The sequence below is a fragment of the Hemitrygon akajei genome, chromosome 22 (assembly GCF_048418815.1).
Source record: "Hemitrygon akajei chromosome 22, sHemAka1.3, whole genome shotgun sequence".
Taxonomy (NCBI): domain Eukaryota; kingdom Metazoa; phylum Chordata; class Chondrichthyes; order Myliobatiformes; family Dasyatidae; genus Hemitrygon; species Hemitrygon akajei.
Genome location: NC_133145.1, coordinates 61,777,484 through 61,805,423, shown reverse-complemented (window position 1 = coordinate 61,805,423; position 27,940 = coordinate 61,777,484). Strand labels below are relative to the sequence as shown.

General features: G+C 40.8%; 1 protein-coding gene across 1 annotated transcript in view; it reads left to right on the top strand.

Moving 5' to 3' along the window:
• The window catches only part of LOC140714900 (sodium-coupled monocarboxylate transporter 1-like), a 66,393-nt gene that overhangs the window by 37,358 nt on the left and 1,095 nt on the right, over window positions 1-27,940 (top strand). The window contains exons 11-16 of the mRNA XM_073026569.1: window positions 486-607; window positions 4,001-4,071; window positions 4,889-4,975; window positions 14,146-14,345; window positions 17,437-17,540; window positions 25,973-26,073. Of these exons, the coding sequence (XP_072882670.1) occupies window positions 486-607; window positions 4,001-4,071; window positions 4,889-4,975; window positions 14,146-14,345; window positions 17,437-17,540; window positions 25,973-26,073 (685 nt within the window). The remainder of the gene's footprint in view (window positions 1-485; window positions 608-4,000; window positions 4,072-4,888; window positions 4,976-14,145; window positions 14,346-17,436; window positions 17,541-25,972; window positions 26,074-27,940) is intronic.

The window sequence follows — 27,940 nt, the reverse complement described above, 5'->3', positions numbered from 1 at the left end:
TCACAAGAAGCCATGGGAGCAGGTGATGGATTGTTGTATGAGAAGCTGATGCATATCTCAAGTCCTGGTTATGTGACCACTGACGCCAGGCAGACAATCTCTGAAGAGTATTGATAATGGCTGAGTTAATCTGTCTTGTAAAGAAACTGTCCGGAAGAGGGCAATGGCAAGCCACTTCTGTAGAAAAATTTGCCAGGAACAATCATGATCAAGACTATAATCGCCCATGTTATACAGCACGGCACAAAATGAATGAAGGAATAACACAAACATAGCAGTCAAAAATCAACCAATAGATGCAGAGAACAACAGTTCCTAGTTTAATGAGAATTTGAGTTTTATACTCATGCTGTTTACTAGAAATTAATAAAATTATTTTGAAACTATATCTTTTGCAATATCTTTAACTGTTTTAATGCTGAGTAAAATATAATAAAAAACCATAGTAAACAAAAATGTATAATACTTAATTTTCTTGTTGACAGCACAATCTCCTCTGGTATCAGTGCAATGGCTGCAATCTTTGTGGAAGATTTTATAAAGCCTATGTGGAAACCCTGGGAAGAGTTTTCTAATGGGAAGAAGACTCTGGTCACAAAGCTCCTAGGTTGTTTTTTCTTCTCATTTCACTTCTGTTTCTGTACAATTACGAATGTATTTTGGAGTCATGCTTGAAGACTTGGTAAGGACTCTGAAGAGGATCTTCCTCGTATCAGGCCATCAAAAAGTATAGTAAATAGTGAAGATCTGAAATCAAATAATAAATGCTTGAGAATAATGGCAGGTCAGTCAGCAGCTGATGGTAAAAGAAAATATGTTTCACCAGATCTGAAAAATGAAGAAATAAACAGAAAAAGTAACATCACATGGTCATGTTCACATTCATTCCATGGTTTGATTATACTTGGAACGATGAACTCTTACATTTGACCTATGCTAACTTTTCCTGTGCTTCCAATTTATTTTTGAATATTTGTTTTATGGGATATTATTCAGGGGTTGATAGATTCTTGATTAGTGAGGGCATGAAAGGTTACGGGGGGAAGGCAGGAGATTGGGGAGAGTACAAACAGATCAGCCATGATGAAATATTGAAGCAGACTAGATGGACCAAATGGCCTAATTCTGCTCCTATATCTTATGGTCTTATTATCAAATGGAATATAGTCAAAGTGATAATTCACTATCCAAGAGGGGATATTTGGTGTGCTTCTTTCCAACCAGTTCCTGCACTTTAAAAAAACTTGCCTGGTTCACTTTGTAACATCTAATAAAAGTGAAGTAATTGTTAGGTTATTTGGGCATCCAGTAGTCCAGAGAATCCGCCATTTTGGGACCCCTGAAATCCTGAGATAGATTCTGGTATTGTACTGGATGACTGGAAAATTGCATATGTTATTCCGCTATTTAAGAAGGGTGGGAGGCAGCAGAAAGGAAACTATAGACCTGTTAGCCTGACATCAGTGGTTGGGAAGTTGTTGGAATCAATTATTAGGGTTGAGATTACAGAGTACCTGGAGGCACATGACAAGATAGGCCAAAGCCAGCATGGTTTCCTGAAAGGAAAATCCAGCCTGACAAACCTACTGCAATTCTTTGAGGAAATTACAAGCAGGGTAGACAAAGAAGATGCAGTAGACGTGGTTTACTTAGATTTTCAGAAGGCCTTTGACAAGGTGCCACACATGAGGCTGCTTAGCAAAATAAGAGACCATGAAATTACAGAGAAGTTACTAGCTTGGGTGGAACATTGGCTGGTCAGCAGAAAACAGAGAGTGGGTATAAAGGGATCCTAGTCTGGCTGGCTGCCGGTTACCAGTGGAATTCCACAGGAGTCAGTGTTGGGACTGTTGCTTTTTTACGATGTATGTCAATGATTTGGACAATGGGATTAATGGATTTGTGGCTAAAATTGCCAATGATACAAAGATAGGTGGAGGAACGGGTAGTGTTGAGGAAACAGAGAGCCTGTAGAGAGACTTAGATAGTTTAGGAAAATGAGCAAAGAAGTGGCAAATGAAATACAGTGTTGGAAAGTGTATGGTCATGCACTTTGATGGAAGAAATAAATGGGCAGACTATTATTTAGATGGGGAGAGAATTCAAAATACAGAGATGCAAAGGGACTTGGGAGTTCTTGTGCAAGATACCCTAAAGGTCAACCTCCAGGTTGAGCTGGATGTGAAGAAGGTGAATGCAATGTTGGCATTCATTTCTAAAGGTATAGAATATAAGAGCAGGGATGTGATGTTGAAGCTCTATAAGGCACTCGTGAAACCACACTTGGAGTATTGTGTGCAGTTTTGGGCTCCATCTATAAGAAAGGATATACTGACATTGGAGAGGGTTCAGAGAAGATTCATGAGAATGATTCCAAGAATGAAAGGGTTACTGAATGAGGAACATCTGGCAGCTCTTGGGCTGTATTCCCTGAAGTTTAGTAGAATGAGGGCGGGGGGGATCTCATAGAAACACTCCGAATGTTAAAAGGCCTGGACGGATTAGATATGGCAAAATTATTTCCCATGGTAGGGGATTCTAGGAAAAGAGGGCATGACTTCAGGATTGATGGATATTCTTTTAGAACTGAGAGGTGGAGAAATTACTTTAGTCAGAGAGTGGTAAAACTGTGGAATTTGTTGCCATGAGCGGCTGTGGAGGCCAAGTCATTGGGTGTATTTAAGGCAGAGATAGATAGGTTCTTGATTTACCAGGGCATCAAAGGATATGGGGAGAAAGCAGGGGAGTAGGAATGATTAGAAGAATTGCATCAGCCCATGATTGAATGGCGGAGCAGGCTCAATGTGCTGAATGGCCTACTTCTGCTCCTATATCTTATGGTCTTATAGATGATCAGAGTTTTAGTATGACACTGAGACACACGAGATGATGAGGATTTTAAATCTAGAAGATATTACATATCTTAAAAGCAAGGCAATGTTTGACTAGAAGCCACTGTTGGCTAGTGAGTGCAGAGTGTTGAACAGGACTTAATGGAAGTTTGGTTGCGGTCAAAAGATCTTTGCTTTTGTTTCAGCCCACTTTTCAAACTAAAGATCAACTTTTAAAAGCTTTTCCTCATTATCTAGATTTTTGACCCTAAGAACTATAGATCTTTGCAGTGTCTCTAGACTGCCTACTGGATTTCCATGTTATTAACGCAAATAACACGTTTCACTCTGTGTTTCCATATACACATGATAAATAAACTTGAATCTTGAAATAATACATTACTTAGTTTACTAGTTTGCTATGATTTTTAGATTAACCCTGTCAGCATAGCTCAACAAGAACGTTGACAGAACATTTATTGGAAATTATTATTTGAGGAAGTGTGTATTTTTCTCTTATGATTCATTACTCCTCCAAGAGGACCAAAACCTTGTCATAAGATTTGGAGGCTTGCCTGCCTCAATGACTTGGAGAGCTACAGTATGTTGGCTAGAGTCAGGGCCTGTTGCTTTGACTCTTGGTAGGATCACTTATGCCAAACAGGTCAAAGAGTAGAGGCCAGACTAGGAGTGGAATACCGGTCTGCCAAGCTCAGGGCTACCAACCCTGACTGGTAAAACAAAATTGTTATAGAAACAGCAATGAAGAGTCCTATACCTGTGAGTGATGGTATTCCTGAGTCTCCACCCGGACAGAAATGAGAACCCTGAACCATACCTGGGGTACAATTGAGAAGATGGCCGAGGACAGACGGAGATGGAGGACCTTCATTGCTGTCCAAAATGCCAGCAGCATAATGGGCAGTAACTTGTTTTCTAGAAACTATACATCATGATGTTGAATACAATACAATACATGTCCAATATTTCTTTATGGAGTTCTGACCAATTTTAGATTAGGGGACATTGGTGCTTGATCCCAAAATTGCTAACATAAGCTTAGATTAAAATAAATAACACATTTCAAAAAAAAATTACAATTTTGATGATGCAATTTGAAAATGTAGTGTCTTGCTTAGATTAATTTATTATTTTTTGATCATATGCAGCTATGATCTTTGGACTTGCAACAATAGGCCTGGCTGGGGTAGCTTCTCTGTTACAAGGCAATATAATTCAGGTAAATTTATTCATGAATGTTAAATAATTACTCTATAGTTTATTTTAGTTGCCTGTCAAAGTAGTAAATGTGGCTATTGTTGGATTCTGATGTTTTTTTAAATCCAGGGTTCTTTTGGAAATCAGGAGAGGCACAAAACTTGTTGCTTCACAACTGTTTTATTAATAGAACAAAGAAAATTGAAAAATGGGCTGTGAAAGGTGCAGAATCTAGCAGAAAACAGAACGAAGACTATAAGGTGGCATTGCCTAGTTGTCAGCTCTTTTCATAGCCACAGATAAGACACATTCCATTCAGATTTACAGATAAGAGTCAGCCAATTAGAAAGCACCTATTCAAATAATGACCATGACCATTATTGTTCTTGGCAAATTTTTCTACAGAAGAGGCTTGACATTGCCTTCTTCTGGACAGTGTTTTTACTAATGATGGGTGACCCCAGCCATTATCAATACTTTCCAGAGATGGTCTGCCTGGCGTCAGGGGTTGCACAACCAGGACTTGTGATATGCACCAGCTGCTCATATGGTCATCTAGCACTTGCTCCCGTGGCTTCACATGACCCTGATCAGGTCATGTGATCATGTGCTACACCTTGCCCAAGGATGACCTGTAGGCTAGCGGAGGGAAGGAGTGCCTGATACCTCCTTTAGTAGAGACGTATCTCCACCCCGCCACCCGATGTATATGTGCATAAATGTATATATAACAACTATTTAAAATACAAGCAGACAATTATTTGTTAAGCTGCAAAGAAAATAACAATTAAACAGTTAATGCATTTTCTGAATGTAAATCTGTTTTCTGTCATTTTCAGGCATCTCTAAGTGTAGCAGGAATAATTCAAGGTCCCATTCTGGGTGTATTCACTTTAGCAGCCTTGTTTCCGAAGAGCAATGAGAAGGTAAGATCATCCACTGAAACTGATTTTAAATATTCTTTGGAAGGCAAGGTACTAAAATTTAGTAGAGCATGTTACAATTTTCTTTTATTATGATTACAGCTTTTTAGTATTAAGACTCTCATTTAATCTAGATTTGTAATGTTAATGTGAAGTTACAAATTCTAAGGCACAAAGAAAGTACAGAAAAATGTCTGGTCATATCCTCTATCCTACTTTTGCCTATCCCACACCCAATTCCCCAACAGGTCAAATTACATAGAACTGTACAGCACAGAAGCAGGCTTCTCGGCTCATCATGTCTGTGCTGAACATGATACCACATTAAACTAAATCTCTTCTGCCTGTACATTACCCTTTTCCTTCCATTCTGTACATATTCGTGTCTATCTAACAGTCATTTAAATGCCACTACAACAACGGCTTCCAACACCACCCTAGCAGCGTGCTCCAGGCACCGACCATGCAGTGTTTAAAAAAACCCAGCTCTGACATTCCCTCCTAAACTCTCCTCCAAACTCCTTAAAATGATGCCCCCTCACATTAGCAATTTCTGTCCTGGGAAATAGTCTCTGGCTGTCCACTCAATCTATGCCTCTTATCATCTTGTACACCTCTATTAAGTCACTTCTCATGCTCTTTTGCATCAAAAAGAAAAAACGCAGCTTGTTCGATCTATCCTCATAAAATATGCTCTCTAATCTGGTCAGCATACTGCTAAATTTCCTCTCTAAATCTTAAACACTCTTTCTTTAATGAGGTGACCAGAATCTTTCCCTTTATCAGAAGCTTGGCTGATTTGCCACCTTCTTCAACAGGTGAAAGGTATGTGCAACTGAAAGACAATGCAAGTACCAGCCAAGTCCAGCACCCTTGTTGTTTTACACCGAAATGTCCAGTGTATCAGCTCTGGTAGTCAGACTCAAACTAAAATGGAAGGTCTAGGTACAAATATCTGAAAAGATACACCAAATATTTTGAACCTAAACATTCTAGATTGTGCAAACAATTACAACAACTCTGCTTTATGGCCGTGCTTCCATTTTAAGATGGTGTTGGTGAAGCACAGTGACTGCCTTCTGGTGGCAAATAAATATAAAAGAAAACAACTAGATACTTTATTAATCAGACAATCACTGCAAACAATAGCCTGTAAATTCCCTCTCAGAGTTGAGCTTTTCAATTGCCTGTACAACCTGGCATTTTTGCGGTGTGAACTGAAGTCTCAAAGGTGCAGGACAGTTGTGGTGTGGTGTGTATGGGCCAAATCGAGGTGGCTGGATCTGGGACAGAAAGTGGGAAATGAGCCAAAGTTTGGCCATTGCTGGAATGGACTTGGAGGAATTCAATGCAGCAAAACCAGGGCGAGGAAAGTGGAGGTGAGGCAGACCCCAGACACAAGAGCGAAGAAAGACCCAAGGCTTGATTGATTTAAGTGCCAAGCCACATTAGAAAGGTCAGGTATGGGCCAAATTGAGGTGACAGAATTGGACCTGAGAACTTATTGAAACGGCAGGGCCCAGGTCCAAGAGCGAGGAATGACCTGTGGTTTTGACGATTTAAACGCCTGGCCAGATTGAAAGGTCAGGGTGTCAGGGCCGGAGGCAGGGATGGGCTGGTTCACCTCGCGAGGTTTACTTGATTCTGCATTGAACTGAGGCTGTGGCCTGCAACAAATGGGTTTCTGAATCAGCTATAGTGATGCTTGTCTGTGGACTCACTTTTGTGAACTTCAGTTCTGAATGCTATTTGCCTACTTTTATTGTTGGCATGATTTGTTTTTTATGCACGTTGAGTGTTTGACGGTCTTCTTTTGTTTTAATGGATTCTATTGGATTTCTTTGTTTTGTGGCTGCCTGTAAGGAGACAAATCTGAATGTTGCATATAGTATACATGCTTTGATAATAAATGTACTTTTAACTTTTGAACTTTGGACTTCATTAATAATTGTGTCACATTTAGATCAGAGGTTCCAGTGTTAGAATTCAAATGCCCATGGTGTGATATTGGAATGAATCCACACTGCTTTCCTTTCTCTGTTGTGACAAGCCACAGGAACTTTTACTCATAACCTTTATAATTTCAACAGGCTAGCCTCAACTTACCACCAATTCTGTGATTCATTCAGATTTCCAGCATCTAAATTTGATTTTGCTTTTCTCCCAGAAACCAAAGGTCATTAGCACCAGGTACGCGAGCTGCAGCCCCTTAGGGATTGGGTTAGGGAAGTGGAGATGCAGCTTGATGACCTTCATCTGGTCAGGGAAAGTGAGGAGGTGATAGAGAGGAGATATAAGTAAGTAATCACACCGGGATCTCAGCAGACAGATAAGTGGATAAAAGTCAGGAGATGGAAGGGCAAGAGTCATATACTAGAGAATACCCCTGTGGCTGTCCCCTTAACAATAAGTACTCCTATTTGAGTACTGTTGGGTGGGGCGACCTTCCTGGGGGAAGCAACAGTGGCAGTGCCTCTGACACAGAGTCTGGCTCTGTGGCTCAGAAAGGTAGGGAAAGGAAGAGGATGGCAGCAGTGATAGGGAACTCTATAGTTAGGGGGTCAGACAGGCGATTCTATGGACGCAGGAAAGAAACACAAATGGTAGCTTGCCTCCCGCGTTCCAGGGTCCAGGATGTTTCTGATCGCGTCCACGACATCCTGAAGTGGAAAGGAGAACAGCCAGAGGTCACAGTACATATTGGTGCCAATGACATAGGTAGGAAAAGGGAGGAGGTCCTGAAAACGGACCAGAGGGAGTTAGGAAGGAAGTTAAGAAGCAGGACCTCAAAGGTATTAATCTTGAGATTATTGCCTGTGCCACATGATAGTGAGTATAGGAATAGAGTGAGGTGGAGGATAAATGTGTGGCTGAGGGATTGGAGCGGGGGCAGGGATTCAGATTTCTGGATCATTGGGACCTCTTTTGGGACAGGTGTGATCTGTACAAAAAGGTCAGCTCACACTTGAATCCGAGGGGGACCAATATCCTGGCAGGGAGGTTTGCAAAGGCTTTTGGGGAGAGTTTAAACTAGAATCGCTGGGGGGTGGGAACTGAACTGAAGAGACAGAGGAAGGGGAGGTTGGTTCACAAATCAAGAAAGCTTGTAGACAGTGTGAGAGGGAGGATAGGCAGGTGATAGAGAAGGGATATGCTCAGACTGATGGTTTGAGATGTGTCTATTTTAATGCAAGGAGTATCATGAACAAAGCGAATGAGCTTAGAGTGTGGATCAGTACTTGGAGCTATGATGTTGTGGCCATTACAGAGACTTGGATGGCTCAGGGACAGGAATGGCTACTTAGAGTGGCAGGCTTTAGATGTTTCAGAATGGACAGGGAGGGAGGCAAAAGAGATGGGGCGTGGCATTGCTGATCAGAGATAGTGTCACAGCTGCAGAAAAGGAGGAAGTCGTGGAGAGATTGTCAACTGAGTCTCTGTGGGTGGAAGTTAGGAACAACAAGGGGACAATAACTCTATTGGGTGTTTTTTATAGACCACCCAATAGTAACGGGGATATCGAGGAACAGATAGGGAGACAAATTCTGGAAAGATGCAATAATAACAGGGTTGTCGTGGGAAATTTTAATTTCCCCAATATTGATTGGCATCTCCCTAGAGCAAGGGGTTTAGATGGGGTGGAGTTTGTTAGATGTGTTCAGGAAGGTTTTCTGACACAATATGTAGATAAGCCTAAACACAAAGTACACTGCAGATGCTGGGGTCAAAGCAACACGTACAACACGCTGGAGGAACTCCATGTAGATAAGCCTACAACAGGAGAGGCTGTACTTGAGAGGTGTCAGGTCTCTCAGTGGGAGAGCATTTTGGAGACGGTGATCACAATTCTATCTCCTTTACTGTAGCTGTAACTGACAAGTTAGGAAAGTGTTTAATTGGAATAAGGGGAAATATGAAGCTATCAGACAGGAACTTGGAAGCATAAATTGGGAACAAATGTTCTTAGGGAAATGTACGGCAGAAATCTGGCAAATGTTCAGGGGATATTTGCGTGGTGTTCTGCATAGGTACTTTCTAATGAGACAGGGAAAGGATGGTAGGGTACGGAAACTATGGTGTACAAAAGTTGTTGAAAGTCTAGTCAAGAAGAAAAGAAAAGCTTACAAAAGGTTCAAAAAACTAGGTAATTAGGTTCAAAAAACTAGAAGATTATAAGGCTAGCAGGAAGGAGCTTAAGAATGAAATTAGGAGAGCCAGAAGGGGCCATGAGAAGGCCTTTGTGGGCAGGAGTAAGGAAAACCCCAAGGCATTCTACAAATATGTGAAGAGCAAGAGGATAAGGCATTAGAAAATAGGACCAATCAAGTGTGACAGTGAAAAAGTGTGTATGGAACTGGAGGAGATAGCGGAGTTATTTAATGAATACTTCAGTATTCACAGACAGACAGACAGACTTTATTGATACTATGGAACGGGACCTTGGCGATTGTAGGGATGACTTACAGCAGATTGAAAAGCTTGAGGATATAGACATTAAGAAAGAGGATGTGCTGGAGCTTTAGGAAAGCATCAAGTTGGATAAGTCACTGGGACTGGACAAAATATACCGCAGACTACTGTGGGAGGTGAGGGAGGAGATTGCTGAGTCTCTGGCGATAATCTTTGCATCATCAATGGCAACAGGAGAGGTTCTGGAGGATTGGAGGGTTGCAGATCTTGTTTCCTTATTCAAGAAAGGGAGTAGAGATAGCCCAGGAAGTTATAGACCAATGAGTCTTACTTCAGTGGTTGGTAAGTTGATGGAGAAGAAACTGAAAGGCAGGATTTATGAACATTTGGAGAGGCATAATATGATTATGAACAGTCAGCATAGCTTTGCCAAAAAGGCAGGTCATCCCTTACAAGCCTGACTGAATTTTTTGAGGATGTGACTAAACATGTTGATGAAGGTAATGAAGTAGATGTAGTGTATATGGATTTCAGCAAGGCATTTGATAAGGTACCCCATGCAAGGCTTATTGAGAAAGCAAGGAGGCATGGGATCCAAGGGGACCTTGCTTTGTGGATCCAGAATTGGCTTGTCCACAGAAAGCAAAGAGCGGTTGTAGATGGGTCATATTCTGCATGGATGTTTGTGGCCAGTGGTGTGCCGCAGGGATCTGATCTGGGACCCCTTCTCTTCATGATTTTTATAAATGACCTGGATGAGGAAGTGGAGGGATGGGTTAGTAAATTTGCTGATGACACAAAGGTTGGGGGTGTTGTGGATAGTGTGGAGGGCTGTCAAAGGTTACAGTGGGACATCAATAGGATGCACAACTGGGCTGAGAAGCGGCAGATGAAGTTCCACCCAATAAGTGTGAGGTGGTTCATTTTGGTAGGTCAAATATGATGGCAGAATATAGTATTAATGGTAAGACTCTTGGCAGTGTGGAGAATTGGACGGATCTTGGGGTCCATGTCCATAGGACACTCAAAGTTGCTGCACAGGTTGTCTGTGTGGTTAAGAAGGCATATGGTGTGTTGGCCTTCATCAACTGTGTTCAATAGCTGAGAGGTAATGTTACAGCTATATAGGACACTAGACAGACCCCACTTGGAGTACTGTGCTCAGTTCTGGTCACCTCACTACAGGAAGGATGTGGAAACTATAGAAAGGGTGCAGAGGAGATTTACAAGGATGTTGTCTGGATTGGGGAGCATGCCTTACCAGAATAGGTTGAGTGAACCTGCCCTTTTTTCCTTGGAGCAACGGAGGATGAGAGGTGACCTGATAGAGGTGTATAAAATAATGAGAGGCATTGATCGTGTGGATAGTCAGAGGCTTTTTCTCAGGGCTGAAATGGCTAACACAAAAGGGCACCGTTTTAAGGTGTTTGGACGTAGGTATAGAGGGGATATCAAGAGTAAGTTTTTTTACAGAGAGTGGTGAGTGTGTGGAATGGGCTGCTGGTGACTGTGATGGAGGTGGATACAATAGGGTCTTTTAAGAGACTTCTGGACAGGTACATGGAGCTTAGAAAAATAGAGGGCTATGGGTAACCCTAGGTAATTTCTAAAGTAAGTACATGTTTGGCACAGCATTGTGGGCGAAGGGCCTGTATTGTGCCGTAGGTTTTCTCTGTTTCTATGTCTTTAAGTCCAATTCACTGATTTATTGGCAGACAGTGGGGGAGCTGCAAGGCCTCTCAGACTAGGCCTCAAACCATGGTGTTGCCTATTTACAGCTGTCCAGGAGAGAGGGGTCAAAGTTGGTGAGCTTCACCAGAGGCATCCAAGCTGAAGTCAGTGCTTCCCCCCAATAGCAGCTTGGCAGAAGACGTATATTGTGTTTGACTGAAGACTGCTGCAACATTCATAGACTCAGGGTCTTGGACTATATACTTTTTTGTGTGACTATATTTTACTGATATCTTATATGTGCTCTATGTACCATATGCTTTGTGTACTGTTTTGCGCTTTTCCCCCAGAGGAACACTGTTTTGTTTGGCTGTATTCATAGGTACTTGTGTATGTTTGGATGACAATTAAACTTGAACTTTCATTTCCAGGTTCATTCTTGTAAACCTCCTCTAGATTCTCTCCAATGTCTGTATGTCCTTTCTTAGATCTGGGGCCCAAAACTGCTCACAGATCACATAGCTTTGTTTACTGCTCTCGGAATTTAGAGTTTCTTGTGCTTATTGAAACTTCATTTGACTAGCACCTCATGACTTCTAAGTGTATTGAAGTCCTTTTGTATTGCTCAGTGAACCAGGACTGATCTCCAATTTGTTGATATTGGTAAAGTGACAGGCATGTCAGGCTCTTAGGTTATAGATCATCATGGTATACATTCCTGCTGCTGCTGATCCACAACATCTCATGGGTACCTAGTTTTGAAATGCTCCATCTTTTATGAGTCAATTACAATTAACAATTTAAATTTAACAATTAGTTGAGAACAATATTCTTGAATCGATTCAAGAATATTGTTTTCAACTAATTGTTAAACCCAACCCAACCTATAATGATCTCAGTCAAGTATCTGCTATGTTTTGTAACTAAAAAAAAAATTAATTGAAAGGAAAACAAGGGAGCCTGAGAGATGCATGTAAACTTCATTTTTACTTTTAGCAAGGCGCTCACTTATGACATGGTGGTGTGATGACGTATGTTGTTCAAGTATTTTTACATATAACCTGTAATGCATGATGTAAGGAACAAAGAATGCTTAATCAAAGAATATGTTTACAATATCATTCATATTAATGAAATATTAAATTCATAATAGCATCTGCCACAAAATGTGAGGAATTCGCATTACTTTTTATCAACAAAATTGCTTCCATTAGGGAGAGTATAGCTACAGATACAGGTAACATCTGTAATCAACCTTGTTAAAAAGACGGCAACTATATCAAAATTCTAAATTTTTCTGATTCAGAACTCTATAACCCTACCATACATTTTAATAATCTTCTAATAGTGTTTGAATTATTAACATCCCTTAATTAACAATTAAAATTAATGATTAAAACTATTAACATCCCCTGAAACTGGAGTATTTTCAGATGACTTGAAAATTGTGAGTGTCAAATACCTACCTGAAAAGTTAAACCTTGATAATGCTGTACCAGCTAACTACAGGCCTAAGTCAAATCTTCCCATTCTGGGTAAGATTCTTGAGAAACTTATTTTCAATTAACTCAACAACTTTCTGAATGAGAACAATAACTAGAAAAGTTTCAGTCTGGTTTTAGAGGAAACTACAGCACGGAGACAGCCCTTACCGGAATTGTCAGTAACCAGAGGCTCAGCACTGATGCCACAGAGTCTCAGTTTTAATTCTTCTAGATCTAAGTGCTGCCTTCAAGAAAATTGACCACAACATTTTTATAGACCACCTTGAGAACTGGGTTGGCCTCTCTGGTAGTGCTCTTATTTGTGTTTCTTCATATTTCTTAGAGAGAAAATTTTGTCTGTCTTGAAGACCAGTTTTCTAAGCGATATGATGTACATTTTGGTGTTGCTAAGGAAAGCTGTTTGGGTCCTCTACTCTTTTCCTTGTACATGGAAAACATCATGAGGGAGCAGAAACTTGATTTCCATATAGATGACACACAATTGTATATCTCTGTTGAGCCTGATAATGGTAACACCCTATCTTCTCTGACTTTTGTTATGGCTGTAATAAACAAATGGATGAGCAATAATTTCCTAAAGCTGCATGAAGATAAAACTGAAATAGTTCTGATTGTTCCCAAAGCCGAAAGAGATAACTTCTTGATAAGCTTGAGAACTTGGCTCTCCTTGTAAATTCAGAAGTAACATGCCTTGGTGTTATTCTTGATTCAGATTTGAATTTTAAATCCTACATAAAGAAAATGACCAAAGCATTATTTCTTTACTTCAGAAATATTGAAAATGTACGTCTGTTTCCGTCATGTATTGAAGCTGAAAAACAAATCACAGCTTTATATCTGACAGAGTAGATCACTGCAATGCACTTTTTACTGGCCTTCCAAACCAATCTATTGACAAACTTCAACTATTTCAGAATGGCGCTGTTAGACTTTTAACTAAAGCCAGGATGAGGGAGCATATCATTCCCATCCTAACTACTCTGTGTTCTCTTACTTGATTTTAAAGTTCTCAATGGTCTTGGACCAGATTACATCACAGAATCACTTTGGTTTTATAAGCTCTCAGGTCTTCTTCCACTGGTCCCTTTAACTTAAACGATCTCCTTCAAAAGATAATTGACAGGTCAGCTTTTTTGAATTACACTCCTAAACTGTGGAACTCAATATCTAAAACTATAAGGGATGTAAAATCAGTTGACACTTTTCAACACCAACTCAAAATCTATTTATTCAACCTTGCTTTTAACTAACATCTTTTTGTCTTTTATTTTCATGTTTGCACTTTATCCCATTGTAAAGCTACATCAGCTGTATGAAAGTGCTCTAGAAATAATAATAATTATTAAGCTTATAATGGCACATAATTTAATGGGTCACCTTTCATGTCAGGAGTAGCAGCTCCTGAATTTGCTGTAGTATCTCTAAGGTTGAGGAAAGATGAATGCTGTTTTATTCTATTATATGCCATATATATGCCATAGCCATATGGATGTCAAAAATTTCCAATTCATTATCCTGTTTCGTTTGCTGTAGAATGCATTCTGAAAATAATAGAAAGCTTTATTACTTTTTTTTTGTCTATGCCAGGGTGCATTTGTAGGTTTGTTTGCTGGATTGTCGCTTTCGATATGGCTAGGAATTGCTGCTCAGATCTATCCACCAGCTGATAAATTCACGGGATTACTTACAACATCAGTATCAGGCTGTCCACTGTCAAACTTCACCACCTCAACTCCAATGAATGGAACAGCTCTGATAACAACCATTATGTCTCCAATTCAAGAAAGGTAAGTCACTGAATTAATGTTCAATTGAGGTCACTGCATTAAAATAAAATTTAGTTTTGGAATTATTCTTGTGTATGATTGCCAGCTAACTTGTAGTTTAGCCTAATAATATTTAGTAGGATTATCAGTGTTTGACAAATGTACAACTTAATGAAATTTAATCTTGATAACATTTTTCAGTTCTGAATCATGTTCCTTTAAAGACCACATGTTTACCAAAATAGTATAGCTGAAGTAGTTAAAAGTACAGTTTGCATAAATACTCTTTAAGTTTAGAGATTAAGAAATGATCTAATTAACATATTTCAGATGATGAACTGATGTGGTAGGATAGATATGGAAAAACATAACTGGTGAAAAGATTCAAGGGCAAAAACATGTGTTAAAAAAGGAAATTAACTCTTTAAAAGATCAAAAAGGACCATGTTCATACAGAATGACATGGGCATCTACATTTCCATCGTCCCCAAAAATTCTGTTGATGATATTTTAATTGGAGATTTTATGCTCAAAATCAATAACTTATGAATATGAGTGAAAAGTAAGTTACTGTAATAGAAAAGGAATGGAATGGAATTGCCATAATAATATGGGGACTAGAGTAGGCCATTGGCCCGTCTGAAAAGATAATTGTTGGCTTTCAACCTCAATACTATTTTTCTGCCTTCTCCATATCCCTTGCTTCTTTTAATATCCAGAAATGTGTCAATCCCTATTTCTAATGCAGTCAATGCCTGAGTGTCTACTCCAATGTCTGAGCCTTTACAGTCAATGGCCGAGTCTCTACACCAGTGACTGAACCTCTGCACCAATGGCCGAGCCTCTGCACGAATGGTTGAGCCTCTACACTAATGACTGAGCCTCTACAGCAATAAATGAGCTTCTACACCAAATGCAGTGTAAACAATATCTAACATTCATCATCTTCTCGGTGGAGAAATTTCTCCTCATCACAGTTGTTAACATGGGACTCTAGCCCCCCAGTTCTAGACAGCTCAGCCAGGATAAACATCCCTGGAATTCTAGAAATGTAATAAATTATTTGGATCTATTATAGTCCAACTTTCAAAACTGTTTTGCTTGTACAAAGCATTTTTCTTTGTTATCTCTGTGGTTAAGAAGGCATATGGTTCATTGGCCTTCATCAACCATGGGAATGAGTTTAAGAGCCGAGAGGTAATGTTGCAGCTATATAGGACCCTGGTCAGACCCCACTTGGAGTACTGTGCTCAGTTCTGGTCACCTCACTGCAGGAAGGATGTGGAAACTAGAGAAAGGGTGCGGAGATGATTTACAAGGATGTTGCCTGGATTGGGGAGCATGCCTTATGAGAATAGGTTGAATGAACTCAGCCTTTTCTCCTTGGAGTGACAAAGGATGAAGGTAACCTGATAGAGGTATACAAGGTAATGAGAGGCATTGATTGTGTGGATAGTCAAAGGCTTTTCTCCAGGGCTGAAATGGCTAACATGAGAGGGCACAGTTTTAAGGTGCTTGGAAGTACGGTAGGTACAACGGAGATGTCGGGTAAGTTTTTTACGCAGAGAGTGGTGAGTGCAAGGTATGGGCTGCTGGCGATACCATACCAGCAGACCCTAAAGGGTCTTTTAAGAGACTCCTGGATAGGTACATGGAGCTTAAATAAATAGAAGGCTATGGGTAGCTCTAGGTAATTTCTAAAGTAAGTACATGTTTGGCACAGGATTGTGGGCTGAAGGGCCCGTATTGTGCTGTAGGTTTTCTATGTTTCTATGTTTCTATCTCTTTCTTTACTTTTTACAGATAGTTGCATCACAGAATACTTAATTATCTTTTTCTCCACTGTTTTAGAGACTATTATGCATTTCATTTAGCTAGACAATAAGATGCTGTTCAATTTTTATTCATTTATTGAGCTACAGAGTGAAATATGCCATTCTGGCACTTCAAGCCATGTCACCCAGCAATCCCTTGATTTAATTCTAGCCTAATCATGGAACAATGTACAATGATCAAATAACCTACTGACTGGTACATCTTTAGACTATGGGAGGAAACCAGAGCACCTGGAGGGAATTCATGCAGTCACGGGGAGAACATACAAACTCCTAACAGGCAGCAGTGGAAACTGAACCCAGGTGGTGTAAAGCATTGATTCCAAATGAAAGACATCACCAGACCTTAAATACTTTTTTAACCAGTTGCCAAAATATTGAAACCATTGTTGCTTTTTTGCAGGTGATGATGACCCAAAGGGGACTTAGGTTCATAGGTACAATTCAAATCCATTAGATTCTGCACTGTTAAATTGTTCTCTCCATTAAGATCAGGACCATTATTTAGAAAAGGAGTTCCCAACCTGGGCTCCACAGACCCTTGCTTAATGGTATTGGTCCATGGCATAAAAATGATGGGAAGACCCTGATGTAGAAAGGTGACAGAGATGGTTGCTGTCTATCATTCTGATGATAACAGGAGACCTGTGTAGGAGAGTGTTTATGTGGAAAAGCCATTGCAATGGGGCAGTTCCACTCTCTTGACCTCAGAAGTCCAGGTTCTGGGGTTAGAAGCGTCATAAAGTGGAGTCCTTGGTTGCAGTTTACAACCGTGACGTCTTCTGTATCTCGTCATGCCCTTCACTCTCCATGGAACATCACAGTACCACCTTCCTGGCATTGAAACTCACTGTAGATCTCATCTGTCCAGTCCTCTGGAGCTGACTTTGCATGCTAGGACAGGCATGTCCCTGCCTCACTGGTGTACGAGGCTGCTGGCTCCCCTCATCTGGTTTAGCCCGCCTGTCGAAGCAGTGTACCAACTTCTGGCCACAGTCACATGCAAACAGCTTCTCAGAGCCACAGGTAAGAGTTCAAAGTCTGATGGAACTGAAGATGAGTGAGTTGCCCCAGAATGGACACGACAAGCACCTTCACCAGAGGTGCTACCCCTCCCTGGTCATCCCCTACACCCCATGACAGAGGTAGTGAGCTGCTAAATGTATGTGATATAATGTACAGATGAAGAGTTGGTGATGCTATTATAGTTTAAAATTATCCTGAGACGCACTTTAACTCCGATGTGATGGTTCTTTTATTTTCTTAATATATTTCAGGCCCAGCATAGCAGAAGATTTCTACTCCTTATCCTATCTCTATTACAGCCCAATCGCTTGTCTGAGCACCGTATTCGTTGGATTAACAATTAGTTTATTCACTGGTAGGTAAACTGTTTTAATTCATCACGTTGACCTCAAGGATCACAGCATTAGCACAAAGCATCTTCAGATCAATTTTTTTTCTGAATTAACACAATTCCAATCAGTTCTGACTATCAATTATAATATATAGTTAAAGATTTATTTGTTTATTGATTTTTATTGATTGAGATACAGCACAGAAAAGGCTCTTCCAGCCCTGCTAGTCACACCACCCAGCAACCCCCAATTTAACCCTAGCCTAATCACAGGACAATTACAATGATCAATTAACCTACTCACTGGTTGTCTTTGAACTATGGGGGGCGGGCGGGGGGGATCCAGAGCTCCCAGAGGAAACCCACCCGGTCATGGGGAGAACATAGAAACTCCTTACAGACAGCAGCGGGAATTGAACCTATGTCACTTATACTGTATATTGTGCTAACCACTATGCTGTGAATGAAGTAGGTTTCGGGGGCATTCTCGAAATTACCTCAGAATCTGATAGAACAAAAGATTTTGGGAAAGATTCATGAAAAATATATTTCAAATGAGTATTGTAGTTTTGGAACCTGTAGCATTTAGATACATGAATCTCATTCTAAAAAATTATCAGTGTCGTAAAGGCAAGTTAGGCAGACAGCATCAATAATAATAAGTTATTTCAGAAAGGTAATTAACAGAGCAGACAGAGAGGCATCTGAGTAACAGCAAGGGCAATGTTGGGGAAATATCAACAGTCGTCTTTTCAGAGAATATCAATTGTTCTACACGCTCTACTGAGCTACTGCTGTGACATTTATATCTGTGATGACAACTGTCTATAGTATAATTAAAGTGAGATTAGATATTGGGAACTGCATTATAGTGAGCTTCATAACTGTAGTGATAAGAGTAGCTCATCATCGTCATTATGTGCCATGTCATATGACATGATCATAGTCTTTCCATGATCATGATAGTTCTTGGCAAATGTTTCTACTGAAGTGGTTTGTCATTGCCTTCTTCTAGGCACTGTCTTTACACTTGGGTGACTCCAGCTATTATCAATACTCATAGAGATTGTCTGCCTGGCATCAGTGGTCACATAATCAGGACTTGTGATGTGCACCAGCCACTCATACGACCATCCACCACCTGCTCTCATGGCTTCACGTGACCCTGACTGGGGGGCTAAGCAGGTGCTACACCTTGTCCAAGGGTGATTTACAGGCTAGCAGAGGGAAGGAGCACCTTACTCCTCCTTTGGTAGAGACATATCCCTATCCCATCACTCAAAACGTAGCTATCATTACTATTCAGTCCAGGCTGTGCACCGGATCTTTGGCAAGGTCAGCTACTGTTGACACTTGTACAGGACAACGCAATTCAGTGTTTTACTGTGGCCGTAATCCATCTCCTTTTGAACAGGCACTAGATGAAGTACTATTAGATATTCATGACATCAACCTCAATGTTTTTTGCATGCAGCCTTTGAGCATAATGGCTGTCATGGCCAGAGAAAGCACCATGCTGACATAGCATGGATGTTCTTGGAAGGGATGCAAAGAAGAAATTAATTGTTCAGAGACAGGAAGAAATAATACAGGGACCAATGTCAAATGCAATGTTTCTAGAACTTGGATACAGGATAGGTTGAATTATCAAGGTAAATTAATTTTTTGGATGGAAAATACTATCAACAATTTCTATCAATAAAGACTCAACCTAGCTACTTATGAGCAATACACACAAAATGCTGGAGGAATTCAGCAGGGCAGGCAGGATCCATGGAGGGGAATAAAGAGTTGAGGTTTCGACCCGAGTCACTTCATCAGGTCTGATGTGCATCTGCAGAATCTCTTGTGACCCAGCCATTTATACAAGCTACACATCATCATGATATACAATACAAGGCAGGAGAGTTGCTGTAACACACACAGAATGCTGGGGGAACTCGGAATCAGGTTTCATATCACTGGCATATGTCACGAAAATTTGTTATGTAGCAGCACTATACTGCAATACATAGTAATAAAAACTATAAATTAACAGTAAATATATATTTTTAAAAAGTTAAAATAATAAGTGGTGTAAAATAGAAATAAAAAAGTAGTGAGGTAGTGTTCATGGGTTCATTGTTCATTCACAAGTCAGATGGCAAAGGGGAAGAAGTTCCTGAATCATTGAGTGTGTGCCTTAAGACTCCTGAACCTCCTTCCTGAGCTCACCCTTTCCACTACTGATGCCTCGATGGGGACTCGTGTGTTTTCCTTCCTCTTACCCTTTCTGAAGTCCACAATCCAATTCCTTGGTCTTACAGACGTTAAGTGCAAGGTTGTTGCTGTGACACCACTCAACCAGGTGATCTGTCTCGATCCTGTATGCCTTCTCATCGCCATCTGAAATTCTGCCAACGATAGTTATGTAATCAGCAAATTTGTGAATGGTGCTTGAACTGTGGCTAGCTACACAATTGTGTAGTCAGTAGATCAGTAACTTAATAGGTCAGACAGCATCAATGGAGAGGAATATACTGTTGATGTTTCAGGCCAACATCCTTCATTAGGATCAGGACTGTTGTGTTTGATAAGATTACAGCAAGAATGAGGTACAACACCATGCAAAGATTTGGGAACAAAGCTGGTAGATTTAAAATGATGATGTACTGGAAGTTATATTAAGATGGTGGTGGCTGAATGGCATTGGTGAAAGTGAGAACACAGAGAAGGCTTCAGCATGGCCGTAAGTTTATTGAGGGTGGATGACAGAAGATTAGCTAACTGAATATTGTTATCTTTAACATGAAAAATTCTGCAGAGTATCACACACAAAATGCTGAAGGAACTCAGCAGGTCAGGCAGTACTTATGGAAAAGAACAAACAGTTGATGTTTTGGGCAGAAACCTTTCTTCAGGATTGGAAAGGAAAGCAGAAGATGTCAGATTAAAAAGGTGGAGCAGGAGGAGTAGGATAGCTAGAAGGTGATAGGTGAAGCCAGGTGGGTGGGAAAGATAAAGAACTGGAGAGGAAGGAACCTGATAAGAGTTCAGAGTGGACTATAGGAGAAAGGGAAGGAAGTGGGCACCGGGGGAGGTGATAGGCAAGTGAGAAGAGGTAAAAGTCCAGAGTGGGGAGTAGAAGAAAAGGAAGGGGAGAGGGAAAATTTCTTATTACTGGAAGGAGAAATTGACGTTCATGCCATCAGGTTGGAGGCTACCCAGACGGAATATAAGGTGTTGCTGCTCCACCACCCTGAGCATGGCCTCATCGTGGCACAACAAGAGGCCATAGACCATTATTGTCTTTAGATTTGACTGTTCTGAAGTTATAAATGAGCTTTCAGGGGCAAAAGAATTGAAGAAGGAGTGAGGTAGCACAATGAAACAAAAATGGAAATGGGAAATCCAGATGAAAGCCTGATGAAATGGTTGCAAGTTTATCTAATATTCTGCAAATAAATTTGAAACTATGGAATAGTTGCAGCAGACAATACTAAAGATGTAATAAGAAGGATTTTGATCATCAAGGGATAAGAATATCTCCTGTTGCATAGTAAGTAATTGCAGATTGCCCCTAAGAGAAAGAGGATTTAGAATGTATTTTTTTTTCACACATGGATCAAGATTGTTGGAGTGTGTAATGCTTTGCCAGAGAGAGTGGTTGAAAGAAGTTGATTTAATTTCACAGTACTAAGTTGATAAATATTTACAATAGGCCACTGGGGAAGAATCCAAAGGAGCCCTGAGAAAATGACAATAGCATTCATTAAATCCAATGCAATTTATTGCAAATGAATCTCTTGTTAAACTTTTTCAGTTCTTTTACTATCGGATGACACCATTGTTGATTTCAGTAGCAAAGCTGTCATTACTAAATAGGCAAATTTTATTGGATCTAGCTTGCAAAACTTGCTGCCACCCAAATGCATTTATCTGGGGTTGATGTTGAGCACCAATCTACACCTGATGCACCATCAATAACTCACTCTGAGACGTAAAGGCGAGTTATCGGCTTTTATTGACTGGAAGAATGAACAAGCAGTGGTTGACCACCATACTACATCCTGGAGACAGAGAAACCGGGCTCAGACCTCAATCGCCTTTATACCAGGGTCTGTGGGAGGAGCCACAGAAGCAGTCGCAGGGGGCGTGTCCAGACAGGTATATGTAGTTCACCACAACACCCAAGAAGATGCTTGCAAAGTATTAGTGTGTCATGGTAGCCTAGTGATTAGCACAACACAGCCACGGTTCAATTATTGCCCCTGTCTGTAAGGGGTTTGTCTGTTTACCCTGTAACCGCATGAGTTTCCTCCAGGTGCTCCTGTTCCTTCCACAATCCAAAGACATGCCGGTTGGTAGGGTAACTGGTCATTGTAAATTGTCCTGTGATAAGTTGGGTGTTGCTTGGTGCCACGGCTCGAAGGGCTGGAAGGGCCTATTCCACACTGTATCTCAATAAAAATAAACCAAAATAGAGAAAGTACTGAAATTGTCCAGCAAGTCAAGGTAGCAGCTGTGAAAGTTTATATTTTGAGTTGAAGCTTCTTTGTCAAGCTGATTTTCAATAGTTGAAAGAATTGGAGGAGGCATAGACAGGACAAAGATAAACTGTAAACAAAATAATGGAAAATGTTATACTTTCTGCATCAAATTTGGCCAGTCCATCTCTGCATTAACACAGCCTGACTTGTGCAGAATATCCTATATTTTGCAACTTTTAAATCCCTTGGTTTGCATTCTCACCCTCATTCTCCCATTAACCCATTGACCAGATGATCTCATTTACAATTGATCTCTACTACAACTGTTAGCTCATATTATTCGAGATATTCCCTTTGCCCTATCCTTCATAAAACTCTCTGTAACTTAAAATCTACTTTGTTTCCTCTCTGAGTTTTGATGAAGTGTCTTTCATCTGGAAAAGTAATTATGTTTTTTTCTTCCACAGATCTTGCCTGATACCATGAATGTTTTCAGTGTTTTTTGTTAATCACAAATGTATTCATCTGGGTGGTGGGATGGGGATACATCTCTACCACAGGAGGTATATGGCGGTCCTTCCCTAAGCTAGCTTGCAGGTCACCCTTAGACAAGCTGTAGCACCTGCTTAATCCCCTGATCAGGGTCATGTGAAGCCATGGGAGCAGGTGGTGGAAGTTCATATGAGCAGCTGATTCATATCACAAGTCCTGGTAATGCGACCACTGATGCTAGGCAGTGAATCTCTGAAGAGTATTGATATTGGCTGGGTCCATCCATCTTGTAAAGACACTGCCCAGAAGAAGGCAATGGCAAACCATTTCTGTAGAAAAATTTGCCAAGAACAATCATGGTCATATGATACAGCACATGACAAAAGAACGTTGTATTCAAATTTTATCTATTATGTTAGAAATGTGAGTGGTCTTAGGTTTCCAAATATAATTTATCTGAACAGTAGTTTCTGGGAATTCCTACTGTAAACTATCTTCAATTACTTTTGAGCTGTTTATATAAATTTATCCTTGCCATACAACACTTCACCAGCAGGTGGCAGAACAATACTGTATTTACTGCAGTATAGCAGTTGGTATATTAAAAACATTGCATTTATCAATAACTTATCCCTAAGTGCTTTTAAGCCAATTATGTATTTTTGAAGTGAAGTTACTGTAGTATTACAGGAAAACAAAATCCAATGGTGCACAAATAGCAACATCTACAGCTAGATAATATTCTTTTGTTTGTGATGCTGATTGAGGAATTTGTTTTCAAGATTTTTTCCTGCTTTTCAGTGAAGTGCTATGAAATCTTTTACGCCCGCCTGAGAGGCAGTTCAAGCATTCATTTGATCTCTCATCAAAGAATTGACATCTCTGGCAGTCTAGAATTTACAGTTATAGAGCAGATTTTAATGCTTGTGTCTTTGGAGTGATGCTTGAAGCTACAACCTTCATGGGGCAAGTGAGCAGACTGATGCACCATCAATAACTCTCTGAGACATGAGGCGAGATATCGGCTTTTATTGACTGGAAGAAAGAACAAGCAGCAATTGACCACCATGCTACATCCTGGAGACTGAGAGGCAGGGCCCAGGCTCCAATCGCCTTTATACCAGGGTCTGTGGGCGGAGCCACAGGAGCAGTCAGCAGGGGGTCTGTGGGAGGAGCCACAGGAGCAGTCAGCAGGGGGTCTGTGGGAGGAGCCACAGGAGCAGTCAGCAGGGGGTCTGTGGGCAGAGCCACAGGAGCAGTCAGCAGTGGGGGCGTGTCCAGACAGGTATATGTAGTTCACCACACAGACTGAGTTAACTTCCGAGCTCAAAATACCTTCCAACCAGAGATGCTCTAAGAAACATATGCTATCAAACCAAATAAAAGAGGAGTGCCCTGCTAAAAGGGTGATAGTGTTGTTACCACCCATACCTGGCCTTTTCTTAAACTGCAAACACGAGGAAATCTGCAGATGCTGGAAATTCAAACAACACACACAAAATGCTGGTGGAACACAGCAGGCCAGGCAGCATCTATAAGGAGAAGCACTGTTGACGTTTCGGGCCGAGACACTTCATCAGGAAACTTCGACAGTGCTTCTCCTTATAGATGCTGCCTGGCCTGCTGTGTTCCACCAGCATTTTGTGTGTCTTTTCTTAAACTGCCAGTATGGATGCAAATCACCCATAAACGTAATCCAGAGACCTCTAAGGGTAGGTAATCAAAGAGAGTTTGTAATTAGACCTTGAAATATTTGACTTTACTGGACCCCCATCACAAAATCAAATATCACTCACCCTTGGTGATTTATGGCTTTCTTATCAGGCGGTACGGTGGAGATACATCTCTACCAAAGGAGGTGTAAGGCGTTAGCCTGCTGGTCACCCCTAAGCAAGGTGTAACACCTGTTTAGCCCCCCCCATCCCGATCAGGGTCAAGTGAAACCACGGGAGCAGGTGGTGGATGCTCGTATGAGCAACTGGTGCATATCACAAGTCCTGGTTATGCGGCCACTAACATCAGACAGACAATCTCTGAAGAGTATTAATAATGGCTGGGGTCACCTGTCTTGTAAAGGCACTGCCCAGAAGAATACAATGGTAAACCACTTCTGTAAAAAAATTTGCCAAGAACAATCATAGTCATGGACTGACCATGATTCCATACATCATCTGACACCTGAATTAATGATAAAGATGATCACCACTGCAAACCCCAACAACATTGCTATTTATTCTCCTTCATATCCTCACCCAGATCACACAGTCTTCAATTTCCATTTCACCTCACATTCCCTCATAGCTGGGACCAGTATCAATAGATTCAAAGGATCAAAGTACATTTATTATCAAAGTATGTATGCCGTATACAACCCTACGATTCATCTTCCCACAGACAGTCAAGAAACAAAACCATGGAACCCATTCAAAGAAAAATATTAACCCCCCCCCCCCACGTGCAATAAAAGAACAAATCACCCATGTGGCAAAAACGAGTGAGAAACATCAAACCACAAAGTCATCAAAACATCCTCCCTCCCTCACTACCATTCAGGGCCCCAAACAGTCCTTCCACATGAGGCAACACTTCACCTGTGAGTGTCAGGGTCATCTACTGTATCCGCTGCTCCCAGTGTGGCCTCCTGTATATTGGTGAGACCCGATGAGAGATTGAGAGACTGCTTTACCGAGCATTTACACTCTGTCCGCCAGAAAAAGCAGGATCTCCCGGTTGCCACACACTTCAATTCTATTTCCCAGTCCCATTCCGACATGTCAGTCCATGGCCTCCTCTATCGCCACGATGAGGCCATACTCAGGTTGGAGGAACAACACCATATATTCTGTCTGGGTAGCCTCCAACCCGATGGCATGAACGTTAATTTCTCAAACTTCTGGCAATAGCACCTCCCGCCCCCCCCCCCCCCCACTTCACCATTCCCATTACCATTTTCCTCTCTCACCTCATCTCCTTACCTGCCCATCACCTCCCTTTGGTGCTTTTCCTCTTTCCCTTTATTCCCACTCCTACCCTCTCCTATCAAATTTCCCCTTCTCCAGCCCTTTATCTCTTTCACCTATCAGCTTCCCAGCTCTTTACTTCACCCCTCCCTCTCTTCTGGTTTCACCCATCATCTATCATCTTGTACTTCTTCCCCCTCCTACTTGCTCTAACTTCTTATCTCTTTTTCCAGTCCTGATGAAGGGTCTCAGCCCGAAATGTTGATTATTTACTCTTTTCCACAGATGCTGCTGAGTTCCTCCAGTATTTTGTGTGTGTTGTTTTGGATTTCCAGCATCTGCAGATCATCTCATCTCAGAAATGTTCAGTTTCAGCTCAGTTTAGTTCAATCTAGCTAGATCCTGTTTGTACTACAGAGTATGTTCAATTGTAGCAATTAAATCTTGGCACAGGTTTTCAGTATTTCATGTTCACGGAACAATACACTGGGCCCTTTGTGTTATTGGATTATTAATTCTGATCTCTTTGTAACAGGTGGAAGTAAAGTGGTGGATCCTGCACTGATTTCTCCTATTGTATACACCATTCATAAATTCATCTTCAGGATTAAACGACGTCTTCAAAAACCAAAAACTGTGAGATAATTGTGTACCTTTCATAAACATAATAATGGAGTCTGGTATAATAGTGGTTTTGTTACTCTGGCAACATCAGTAATGCCACTTTAATTGGAGAACAGGCATTCAAAATACCCTGCACTGAAGTTGTCATGGAGCACTTTGGCAATGATGGAACCCAAGTGCAGAGGAAAGACAACTCTGATATGAAGAAAGCAACTAGAGTTTATTCATAGGAGTTCCAGCAATACTTCAGAGGCTCGGCAGGGTAACATTGCGAGAAGTACCATTCTCAAAGCTAGGGCCCAGTAATAAGTGCTTGTGGGCGGTCCAGTTAAATAATCATACAATGCGGAAAACCCGCGCCAGTCAAAATAAACTTAACATCAAGGCTTAATAACTCTTGTCAAAGACGACAATGAACAAATACAGGTGCTCTAGAAACCTCGGAGCCTAACGCTTTACGGTTTGCCGCACAGGCCTGAGGTCTCATGACAGAAGTAGTAAACGTAGACTTTTTTGACTCTCAAGCCACCTGCATTGTGTACTTCCATTACATAGCAAATTCACACAGGTGACTGTGTATATTAAGGCTGTAGATATTTTTTGATTGAAATAAGTGCTTCTTGACATTCCTTGAGAAAGGATCCTAGTTTGAAGATAGTGCATGCTTTTTCTAATATCTCTTCAGGAGAAATAGTCAAATCTTTTTAATTTTCCAGACATTTTGAACCAATCACAGTCAGCCCTCTGTTCTCTATGTTTGTATTCATAGAATTTCTATCCTTTAATGCAAACTGTCTGCAAAAGTAAATCATTTAATTAATTTATTTTTAATTATTGAGATACAGTGCGAAACAGGCCCTTTTGGCTCTTTGAACTGCACTGCCAGCAGCACCCAATTTAATCCTAGCCTAATCACAGGGCAATTTATAATGACCAATTAACCTACCAACCAGTAGGTCTTTGGACTCTAGGTGGAAACTGAAGCACCTGGAGGAAACCTATGTGGTCACAGGGAGAGTATACAAACTCCTTACAAACATCACTGGGAATTGAATCCAGGTTGCTGGTACTATAATGCTTTGTGCTAACCACGACACTACTGTGCCACCCCATTTGTCACACTGATGTCAGGGTGGATTTCCAGACCCATCTTTTTCACAGATGGGTATAGTCATGGTATCACACTGAATCTTTTGCATCTTTCCTTAGGGTCAATCCATGTGATCCAATGTGCAGTAATCTAAGTTGAACAAACTGTTTTGGAGGAGATTTAACCAGGATTCTAAATAACTGATGAAGAATTTCTGTATTATGATTTCCCTTGAGATAAAAGCTAACATCAATGTGCTTGTGTTTTGATTGTTTTTGTTTTTGTTCCTCTCAGTACCTGCACTCTTTCACAGTTTATCAAAATTGAGAAAATACTTGACCTTTCCTTGCTCCACTGAGATGACTTTACACATGTCCTTCTTGAACTCTGTTTACTTGTAATGATCTCTTTGGGCCTGTGTGGGGCACTGGACACCATTGGACGCCAAGATTTTTAGAGCACCTGAATTGGTTAATTGTTGTTTTATAAGAGTTGTTAATCATTTAGTGTTCCTTGTGTTTTTCTCGAGCGACTTGCTCTTTATGATGTGGTCTCCTGGTGCTTTCTGTTTAAGTTTATTTTGATAGGCTCAGAGATTCCATCTTATTTGTATTATTTAAACAGACTCCCGATTAGTGCTAATCACAGGGTCCTAGTTTTGAGAACGTCTTGTGGTGGCATTCAGCTGAGCCACCAATGTACTTTTGGAATTATTATGAATAAACTATGCACTGTCTCCTCGTCAGAGTCTGTCTTTCCAATATTGGGTTCCAATATTGCCAGTGCACA